Raw genomic sequence first — 10969 nt, 5'->3', positions numbered from 1 at the left:
CACTTAAATCTGGCTTCCATTGACGTGAGTGGCTCTCTACACTGACGTAACAACTCCACCTCCTCAAGCGGTATCGTGTCACGTTCGATGTAGTTAGGTGGACGCAGTGTCAGTGTAGACACTGCATTGCTTACGTCGACTGTTACTGGCCTCCAGGAGCCCTCCCACAATGCCCCACACTGACAATCCAATCGATACAAGCGCTCCTGGTGGGAGAGCCATTACCTTTCTTTTCTCTTCTTTTAATTTTAATTTAAGAGCAGCTACACTAGAAAGAAAGAAAGATAGATTAACTTGTGACCACTGCTGTAAGCTGACAGAGGTCCATTTAAGTCAATGAATGCCCAAATCCCACAGGCTTTCATAGTCATTTGCTGATTGATCTAAACAGCAGGAGACTGGAGTCTGATAGGACTTCTCTCTCCTCCAGCCTCAGCTTCCCCATCTCCTGCCTGCTCATCCTAGGGGCTCGCCCCATGGCCACTAGCTCACAAACCTGCAGCCCCTTGCCTCTCTGCGCATCCTATTGAAAGAACTGCAGAGGAGAAACCTCAGGGCACCGCCAGGGAAGAGCAGAGCTGGAGGAGACAAGCGCAGTGCTAGGACACGTCCCCTCTGGTTGGCTTTGTGGTTATTTCATACATTGGCTTAGTGCAAGAGATCATATCCCCCTAGTGGCCAGCCCCAGTCACAAACAACCAGCTCATGGCTTACGGTTCAAAGGAGTTACTGCTTTAAGGCAAGGGGTCGGGGCTTGTGATTTCAGGGCTGAAGTTCCCACTTTAGATCCCCACTGGTAACTGTGACATGTGGGTGTCTGCAGCCACGCTCTGTTACAGTTACACAGACAGGAACTTCGAACCTCCTATCTGCCTAGCTTCTTCTGACCTACAAGCAGAGTGACCACTTTTGCTGCATAGAAACAAGGGAAGACCACATGAAAAATAAGGGGCAATTCTTTATTTTCAAGGACATTTTAGGCAAACACCATTTCCCGTAGCACATCATGCACTTTTCTCTCAAGTGTTAATTCCTACTGCCCTTAAATATACAATGCAATCATCATCATCAATTTAATGCTGACAGCGGTCAAGGGACATCCCTTTAAATAAGGGATGGGTGCCTACCCTAAGGGACAAATCAATGAAATGAGAGACAGGCCCTTGATATAAGGGATGGGTGGTCACCCTACCTATAAGGCTAGTTCAACTGGCGGCCCGTGGGCCGGATCTACCCACAGGACCATTTCCGTCTGGTCCCCGAACGCATCCGTCCCTGCAGGAGACCAGCTCTACAAAATGGTGTCCTCAGCATGGCATGATCTCTCATATACCATATGAGCGAGGTCATGACCTTACACATACTGTATGTGCGGGGTCAGGACGCCATTTTGTATAGCACACACCATACGTGCAAGGGCTCGTCAAACAGATGATGATGCCCTTTAGTTTCTGAACGCGGCCAGTAGAGGTGCCGCACAACTACGCATGTGACCCTCCTCTATGAAAAGTTTGGACCAGTAACTAGCTCCATGTCACTGTACTGTCTGAATGCTTGATGCACCCAGGCTGGGAAATTCGGATCCAACAGACACTGGGTGAAAGCACCTGAACGTGGCCTAGCAGAGACATGATCATTAGTATTGTTGCAATTCCAGAGGGGTTGCTTTTGTTGCAATTCCAATGGCCTATAACCCACCTCGACCCCACCGAGCATGTCAGTAAAAAGCAAACAAACCCCACACTGGTGAAGCAAGTAGTTCTGAGGGCTCCTGGGTTTAGTGCTATATTTTACGCAGCAGGAGACAAGAGAAATCATTGTGAGACACAAACATTTCAGCATCTTTACAGTTGTGAAGACACAGAATCCACTTGGTGAAAAAACAAAAACGCCTGCAGCAGCCAATGAGCGTGGGAACCATAAAACACAACCTCCATGGGCTTGATATAAAAATAACTTTGTTAAATTCTAGAAAACACTCATCAAAAGTGAAGATTAGCCATTTTCTCCTGCCCCTCCCGTGCCCCAAAGATTTGCCACCTGTACTGTCCTCCCTCACCCAGGACTCCTCCTCTTGCTCTCTGACCAGGCAGAATGCTAGAGTCCTCCGGGATCATAGAGAACAGTGACAAACAGGCTGGTCAATGTCCCTGAGGGTTGGGTGGTTTTGGTTGGTTGGTTTTTTGGAGGGGGGGAGAACAGGTCACCAGCCCACTTTAGATTCCAGGGTTATAGTAATGAGGGTGCCAGAAGCTAGAGAAGCCCATTTCATGGACTGCAGGGGGATAGATAACCTTGTGCATCAGGAACAGAGTCTCAGCTGGGTTTCACTGTCCCAGAAACAGAACCAAGGGCGGATTCTCTCCCCATTGAAAGACGCTGGTGGGAAAGTGAAGATCGGGGCCTTGTTGTCAGCACTGAAAAATGCCACCTGCCCCTCGTCACAGTCCAGACAAACCCGGATCCTGCTGGGGACCCGGCCCAGTGACACTGTGGTCTCAGGGAAGGTGCGAGCCTGAAATTGATCCCTATGCAGCCACTGCACAGCCCAGATCACCTCCTTAGGGTTAAAACTCAACCCCCGCTTCCTCCTCACAGACTCTCTGGCCACCCCTACAGCCCAGCATTGCCCATCCCCCAAATCCACCTCCCAGCAATGTCTCCCCGAGGTGAATCCCTCAGAGCCCAGCACACAGAACACAGCGTCAAATCTCTCAGGATTGTTGGGCACTTGCTGCCATGTGTCTCCCAGTCTCACACTTTTCCGATCCGCAGACAGGACGAGTTGGGGATGAGCCGTGTCTGGATCCAGAGTCACTGGGGAGAGAGAATCAGAGCATTAGAGGCAGAGCTCGGCCATTGGGGAGCATGGGACCATTTCTCACACTCCCCAGCAGCCCCGTCCTGGCTGGGACCCTCCCTGATTTCCTGCCTCTCTGTTCTGGGTCTCAGGGAGCTGCCTCTGTGCTGGGGCTGAGCAGGGATTTCACTGCGGCTCCCACCTCCCAGGGCCTAGAGGTGCAGTTATAGCTGCAGATTCTGCATCTCCATCTCCTCCCCTGCTGCATCTTCCTGCTCCCTATGCTGTGGCTCCCCACTCCCAGCAGCAGGGACAGGGCAGGGCGGGGCAGGCAGCAGAGCCTGGGGTGGGACCGAAGGGGCATCAGCCTCAGCCGCCTCTTGGGGAGACACCCCCAGTCAGAGGGAATCAAGGAGGCAGCAGAGATGGGACCACAAACCCCAGTGCAGCTGGGACAAGGGGAGGAGGCAGTAGCCCTGGGTGGAAGGAGGTGGGGGGGAGTTGGTGGGTACACCAGGGCAGGGCCCCCAGCCCATGGCGAATGCGAGAGGAGGAGACAGTGTCCATGGAAGACCTCCCAAAGACAGAGAAAATGGAGGGGCCTAATTGGCAACCCAAGAACCCAGGGGGAAGGGAGAGATGGGACTCACAGGGAGAGACAGAGAAGTGAGCGATGTCTTATGGTCACACCGAGGGCGGGTCAGACCAGGCACCCACCCCCTCAGCATAATGGAGGAGTCAGAGCCCTCACTCAATCAAAACACTGTACACCAATTAAAGGGTTAATAATATATTAGAGTGCTTAAGGCCAGCCCCCTACCTTGCAGTGCTCACTCTATGGATGGGGGCCTCTGTTTTGTTTGATCTAAGAAGCTTCTTCCTCAAGTGAATCCAGTGCCACAAACACAAACTGTCCTTTTCACTCAATCCATCTAAAACCCCACCCATTCCACTACCCGCTTTTGCCAGAGATCCACTTACTCGCTGTCTGCAGTTCAAACATCAGAGCGTCTAGGGAGGAGAGGGAGAGAAAAAGATTTCATGGTATCAAAATTATGTTTCATGCAGGATTTCTACAATTAATCAGAATAACTGTGCTTTAGTTCTGGGCCATAAACAGAGGGGACAAGGCAGGGAGACCCAGAGAGAGAAATACAGAGACACACATAGTGTAAAACTCGTCCATATGGAGGTGGGCCAGTATCAGGCTTATGGACCCTTTCAGCACTAATAACATGGTTATAAACACGGCTTATGTGGCATTTAGTGTTTCTCGCCTTTCTACAAGAGAAAATTCCTAGACAGGTCAGACTGGAATGAAACAGACTCAGGAAGAGAAGACGGAGCCCTTTGCATTAGCACAGAGTTTCTCTCAACCAAGTACTTTGCAGTCCTCAAGAATTAGGGCAAGGAAGGTGACAATTAATCACATTTGGACTATTGTTGTTCCTCCATAAATATCTTATATCTCGGGGGAAAGATTTCTTAGCTAATTCAAAACTTTGTCTATATTTCTTCCATGTTCTTAAATTGGGTTTTACATTCGCAGCTAATTGGACACAGCCCGTTTCCTCCAACATTCACAGAGATCAGACTCCATTTTCCTTTTTCAATCCCTGCTCAGTACCTTGGAATTTCCTCAAAGTCTCCTTTAGTACAATGTTTTTCTGCGTAAAATCACCAAGTCTCTTTGCCAGATCAGGAGAAATCTCCACCGGCTGCTGCAATTTCCCCTGCTGGCACCTGGAGAGAAACAGAATTCTCTAATTAATTGATTGTAAATCACGATTTTATCCGTATTTCAGATCAGTTTCATGCCAGGGAAAACTTCTGGACTGCAGGGCCGAGAGGTTGGATTATTCTATGTATCCTGGCCTCAGAGCAGGTACTGTTCAGGCAATGGCAGCACAAGCTTTACCCACAGCGGCCCAGTTTGTTTCCAGCATGACCTGGTGAGAGACGACATCGAGGGGAAGTGGAGCAGGCAGATGGGCCAACAAGCTGCGTTGACTCCGCTAAGATTTATGGTGTGGACACCTGCCCAGTCAGAAATGGATGGAGACCACTAACCCCAAATCACCTCACACAGGGCGCCAGACGGACACAAACTGAACATATTTGAACATTGCTGATCTGGAAGGGTCCATATTCCCGTGCCCCGGGACACAAGAGATTTAACAGATCTATTCTGGTCTATTAACTTGCCCTCATGTTTCATCATCTCAGCGTCTCGAATAAAGAGTATCAATCCCTGGAGTAAAGTCAGCAGAGGGGAGATTTGGATCTGAGGGGTGACCCTGCTCTGCACAGTTGGCCGTGGTGCCCTGAGGAGATGTGGGCCTCACATGGGGCTCAAGCCCCTCCCCCACACAGCGACGTGTCCCTGAGAGCGAGACGGAGCTACATACCTGCCCAAGGTGCTTCGGATGTCCTAGAGGGGGGGAGACAGAGAACAAAGAGTTCAGTTTACGAGTGATAACCACGAGAAGGAAGTCGGCTGGTGGAGAAGAGGCTGGGGTGGGCCACACTGTGATCCTGGTTCAGGGGTGTTGGTGGTGTCATGGGGAGAACAGCAGCTGGCCTGGGATGATTTCCAAAACAGAGTCCCCCTTTCTCTCCGTAAAACGGGGATCACATTATTTAAATATTATTTCCCTGCATCAGGAGCATGGATGAATTCATGTGTGTTATTAACGGGCTCCGCTCCCGCAGGGATGTGGGCCAGAAATGGACCCAGAACACTGTAAAAAAGACCATTAAAATCTAAACCCTACAAAGGGGCCCCTCTCCAAGGATCCTTCAATCCCTAACAACACAAGAACGGCCATACTGGCTCAGACTGACGGCCCATCGAGCCCAGTGTCCTGTTTTCTGACAGATGCTTCAGAGGGAATGAACAGAACAGGCAATGTCAAGAGATCCATCCCCAGTCCCAGCTTCTGGGAGTTAGAGCTTTAGCGCCACCCAGACCATGGGGTTGTGCCCCTGACCATCTTAGTTAACAGCCATTTATGGACCTATCGTCTATGAACTTATCAAATTCTTTTTTTAATCCAGTTATACTTTTGGCGTACACACCATCCCATGACAATGAGTTCCACAGGTTGACTGCGAGGTCTATGAAGAAGCACATCTTTATGTTTGTTTTGAACTTGCTGCCTATTCATTTCATTGGGTGACCCCCTGGTTCTTGTGTAATGTGAAGGGGTAAAAAACACTTTCATGTTCACTTTCTCTGCACCAGTCATGATTTTATAGACCTCCATCATATCCCCTCCTAGTCACCTCTTTTCTAAGATGAACAGTCCCAGTCTTTTTAATCTCTGCTCAGATGGAAGCTGTTCCATACCCCTAATCAAATTACTAATAAAACAAAAGAGAATAATAAAACAGAAGCAAATGGAAGTGATCATAAACCAGAGAATTCACATTTTAACAGTAGTTCATAACAATAAAATGAGGTACCATTAAAGAGAGAGCGAGAGAGAGGATTCCTATGTAAAAACTAGAAACAGGGAGTTCTACTGTAGTGTTAGGATCCTGCACGCCAAGCCACATGGGTCTCCCCGGTCATCCATTTCCCAAATATCTCCAAGGCTCTGAGGTCTCACCTGCAGGAATTCACTCGCTGGCTGCTGGCACTTCCCCTCCATCTCGCTGATCAGCTCGCTGAGACGGGAAATCTCCGCGGAGAGTTTGGTGATATTTTCATCCTGCAGCTTCACAATCTCCTTCTCCAGCTCTCCCAGTCGGGCCAGCAGGAGTTGCTCTTCTTCCTCCAGAAACTGGTGCAGCTGCTTAAATTGAGCCACAATTTTCTCTCTCTCAGCTTCTGTCTTTCCCTGTAAAGATGAGGCACAAACAGGGAAAGGGCACGTCAAGGACACACCGACAGGCAGGGGAGATTTCACACAGCCCTGTGTGAGCAGGAGGGGGAATTTCTAAATATTTACCACCTCAAAAGCAGACAGAAACTTTCCCCATTTGCCCAGAGAGAAGATTTTCCTAGAAAGTCCCACCTCACCCTAAATTCCCTTCCCCTCTGCCATGGTTTCTTTCTGTTGTGATCAGTGACCTGTGACAATCTCAGTCCTTTCAGCGGTAGACAGGGCAGGATTCAGAGGTACATTCGCAGAGACTTCCTGAGAGAGACTGAACGGGGTAAAGAAAACAAAATTAAAAATAAGAAAACAAACCAAAACTCTCAAGTTTTACTGAGGAAGCTCCGGATAGTCACATGCCCCGGAAGGATGCTCAGCCGCACCTCTGAAGAGACATGAGAATTCAGTCTCTAAAAACTAACTGTGTTAGTGCAGAGATCAGGATCTCTAGTGCAGCCCCAGGCCATAAACTTATACCATGAAATCAAGAATGAAGCGAAGACAAACACAGCTCTGAAAACAAGGGAATGCACCTCCCACACCACACTCCCACCCAACCTTAACTCTGCCCCCTTTCCACAGCTGCCTGCTACCGCTCCTGGAGCATGCTCACATCACTTTCCCATGTGCGTATCCAAGATGTATGCATATTTACAGAGACTGAAAGCCTTTTAATAACTTCTAAGGTGCTGCTTCCCTGGGTGCCGGTCGCTAGCCAAGGTGAAATCCAATCAGACCCAGCTCAGTTGGGGCTGATCAGTGCTATGATCTGAGTCATAGGCGGGCACAGAAAAGTTCTAAGAATGGGAGACAAATTGAATGTCAGGTTCTTTTTGTCTGAGCCCTTCACCTCTGCATCCCCTTAGCCACATGACTCCTGAATCGGCCCAATAACCCTGTCTCAGGCCTGGATGGGGCACAGTGATTTTCCAAGACAACGTCAGGATGCAGGTGAGTTTTAGAGCACTTTGAACCCATCAGCGCTTAGCATGAGAGCTTGGCTGTCGCTCAGCTGTTGATTCTCTAGTGCTCATCTATAACAAAGAGAGAGAGACAAGGGGTTGAGGTGATCTCTTTGATTGGAGCGACTTCCGTTGGTGAGAGAGAGAATCTTTCAAGCCACCCAGAGCTCTCCAGCCCAGACTTGAAGAAGAGCTCTGGGCAGTGTGCAAGCTTGTCCCTCTCACCAACAGAAATTGGTTCAATCAAAGCTCTCACCTCCCTGCCTTGTCTCTCCAATATCCTGGGACCGACATGGCTTCAACTACATCGCATAGAGTGAAACAGACAGTGTGTGCAGACACAGACAAAGATCAAGCCTGAAGCTGAGCCCAGCAGGCCTCTCTGATAGCTGGGGATGGACCATTAAGGCAGCCTTGGCACTGCTTGAGCTGAAGGGAGGAGGCAGGGCCATGACCCCACATCCCATCCATCCTGAGCAGAGGGGAGCACAGGCTGCACCTGCTGCTGGATTCGATCAGCATCTGCCCTGCCCCAAAGCTGCCCGAAGCTCCTAGGGAATCTGCCCCAGAGCCAGGCAAGGAGTCTCAGTTCCACTCCAGCTCACAGAGGGGAGCAGAGACAGACACACACGATCCCCAACCAGCAGCACACGGCCCCAGAGAGACGCACAAACCTCCCACACTGACATTCATCCCCACGGCCCTGCTGGGTAACAACACTGGGTACCTACCACGTATTCTGAGCTTCTCTTCTCTCCAGTCAGTTTCCATCCCAGGAGCTTTTCTCTCTCTTCCATCAGAGCCTGCAGTCGGGTCTGGAATTGTTCCTGGGCAAAGAGAAAAGGGGGGGGGGGTGTTAATTTTTTTTCTTTTGGAGCTTGAGGAGCAATGAGTTCCCCTCCCCCCGCCAAACAATTTTTTTTCTTTTGACGTTTCACTTCCCCCCACCCTGCATCCCCCAGCAATAACGCTGCTGCACAGATTTAGCTTTCCAGCTTATTTAACCCAGAGGCAGGCCGGGAGAGCACCCACATGGCAACTCACAGGCCAGGCCACGGACACTGCAGGAACTGGGGGAAAGCAGCAAGTAGCAGAGGAGAGCTAGTTCATTCTGACACCTGGGGGCAAGGAGCACAAACTGGGCCCTGGCTACCAATCACAAACTCTAGTGCAGAGGTGGGCAAAACTATGGCCCTTGGGCCACATCTGGCCCGCAGGACCCTCCTGCCCAGCCCTTGAGCTCCTGGACCAGGAGGCTAGCCCCCAGCCCCTCCCCTGCTGTTCCCCCTCCCCTGCAGCCTCAGCTCACTGCGCCACAGGCACAATGCTCTGGGCAGCGGGGCTACAAGCTCTTGCTGGGCAGCGCAGCTGCAGAACCACAGCCTGACCCGGTGCTCTGTGCTGCGTGGTGACATGGCTGGTTCCAGCCGGGTGGCACAGCTGCCTGTCCTGGTGCTCTGGGCAGCGCGGCTGTAGTGCCGCCAGTCAGCAGTGCTCCAGGCAGCGCAGTAAGGGGGCAGGGAGGGGTTCGATGGGGGCAGGGGAGTTTGGGGTGGTGGTCAGAGGGCAGGGGTGTGGATAGGGGTTGGGGCGGTCAGAGGGCGGGGAACAGGGGGGTCGAATGGGGGCAGAGGTTCCGGGAGGGGCAGTCAGGAAGGAGAGCGGGGGTTGGATGGGGCGGCAGGGGGCAGTCAGGGGCAAAGGTTCTGGGGGCAGTCAGGGAGAAGGGGTGGTTGGATGGGGCAGAGGTCCTGGGGGGACAGTCAGGAGCACGGGATCTGGGGCGGTCAGGGGACAGGGGGGGGTGGATGGGGGGGGCATCAGGGGGCGAGAAGCAGGGGTGTTGGATGGGGGAGGGGGCTGGGCCACGCCTGGCTATTTAGGGAGGCACAACCTCCCCTAACCGTCCCTCCATACAATTTCAGAAACCTGATGTGGCCTTCAGGCCAAAAAGTTTGCCCGCCGCTGCTCTAGTGCTCAGTAAAGATCTCTTTCCTACAACTCTGCTCTCACATTGCTGATCCTAGTAAAACAGATGGTGTCACGTTTGCTCCAAAAATTGTTCATCGTCTGTCCACCAGTCAGGAGCTCTGACTACACCCCTGCCTCACCTCGCATCCACCAGCATCTTTTGGGGACCAAGAATCAAGTTATTTCTCTGTTGGTTTGAAATGAATGAAGCAGAGTGTGGGAGGATCAATTCCCAGAGTCTGATTGAATCTTTTCAAAGATCTCAGGATTTTAGAATGGTGGAGGCTGGCAGTGCTGGTTCCGGTGTGTCCCGCTCAGCACGAACGTGTGTTGGAACAGAAATATTAGCTGAGGAAAAGGGCATCACAAGAGAATGAATATTTTTCCCCACCCACCCATGGAAATTAGTCCTCAAGTCAGAGCAGAGATCCATGTGTAAGATTAAAAATCTTTATCACAACACTGTAGCTAGCAAAAAAAACAAAAACAAACCATCCTTTATGACAGCAGGACATGAGGAGTTCCAGTGACACTAGAAGGAAACCCAAACACCAGGAAAGCCTGGGAACCCAGTTATGGCCGCAGGCTACATGGTGTCTGTATGAGCAGCTGTACTCTGGGCCTGGAAATAGATCTGAAAACCCCCGCAGGTACAAACACTGATGCTGGGCGGAGATTTCCTACCTTGTATTCCTGGGCAGCCTCCTCTATGGGAGCCACCGTGTGAGATCTGTGAGCCTTGGATTTATCACACACCACGCAGATGGGAGTTTGATCCTCCTCGCAGAACAGTTTCAGAGCCTCCTGGTGCCTCTCACACACTTGCTCCCCTCTTGAGCCTTTGGCTGCCTGGAAACTCAGCCCTTTGGCTATTTCGATAACTCTCGCCAGTTCCCTGCTGGGCCTGAAGTTTCTCTGCTGGGCAGTTTCTCTGCACTGGGGGCAGGAGAAGTTTGGCTCCGACTCCCCCCAGCACTGGCTGATGCAGGCCCGGCAGAAGTTGTGCCCACAATGGACAGACACGGGCTCTTGGAAATACTCCAGGCAGATGGAACAAGTAAGTTCATCCCGGAGTCTTTCTGCAGGGCTCTCTGCAGCCATGGCTCCTGGCGGGAAGGGTAACAAAAAGTTAGTTTGAATTTCCAGCCGTCTGGGACAGGAATTGGGTGTTTCCCTTCCTGGCTCTGTCTCATTGGCTGAGCTAGAATCAGCTGTGCCTGTGAGTTCTCCCAGCCCCTGGGGGCTCTGATGGGAAACGTGACCCTCTCTCTGCTGGGAAGAGTGCTCAGGGGAAAAAGCAGAGTCAGGTTAGGGAGACTGTCACTGGTTTCAAAAAAGTGAAGACTTGCCTTGAA

The 10969-nt window shown here is 51.2% G+C and overlaps 1 protein-coding gene across 1 annotated transcript; it reads right to left on the bottom strand.

Annotated features, from left to right (window-relative positions):
* Positions 1–2302: 2302 nt before the first annotated feature.
* LOC135887923 (zinc finger protein RFP-like) lies at positions 2303–10715 on the bottom strand. Its single transcript, XM_065415724.1, has 7 exons — positions 10299–10715; positions 8375–8470; positions 6412–6642; positions 5209–5231; positions 4428–4543; positions 3782–3811; positions 2303–2817 (listed from the first exon to the last, which is right to left on the bottom strand). Exons 1-7 carry the CDS (start codon positions 10713–10715, stop codon positions 2303–2305), a joined length of 1428 nt encoding a protein of 475 aa, XP_065271796.1.
* Positions 10716–10969: the final 254 nt, after the last annotated feature.

The sequence above is a fragment of the Emys orbicularis genome, chromosome 13, assembly GCF_028017835.1.
Source record: "Emys orbicularis isolate rEmyOrb1 chromosome 13, rEmyOrb1.hap1, whole genome shotgun sequence".
Lineage (NCBI taxonomy): Eukaryota > Metazoa > Chordata > Testudines > Emydidae > Emys > Emys orbicularis.
This window is presented reverse-complemented; position numbering and strand designations above follow the sequence as displayed.

Excerpts from the sequence above, each read along its gene's own strand:
- LOC135887923 (XM_065415724.1), bottom strand. The coding sequence starts at position 10,715 with ATGGCTGCAGAGAGCCCTGCAGAAAGACTCCGGGATGAACTTACTTGT. Across the intron at positions 6,643-8,374 it reads AGAGAAGCTCAGAATACGTG|GGAAAGACAGAAGCTGAGAG; the intron begins GTAGGTACCCAG and ends TCATCTTTACAG. Across the intron at positions 4,544-5,208 it reads ATCCGAAGCACCTTGGGCAG|GTGCCAGCAGGGGAAATTGC; the intron begins GTATGTAGCTCC and ends GTTTCTCTCCAG.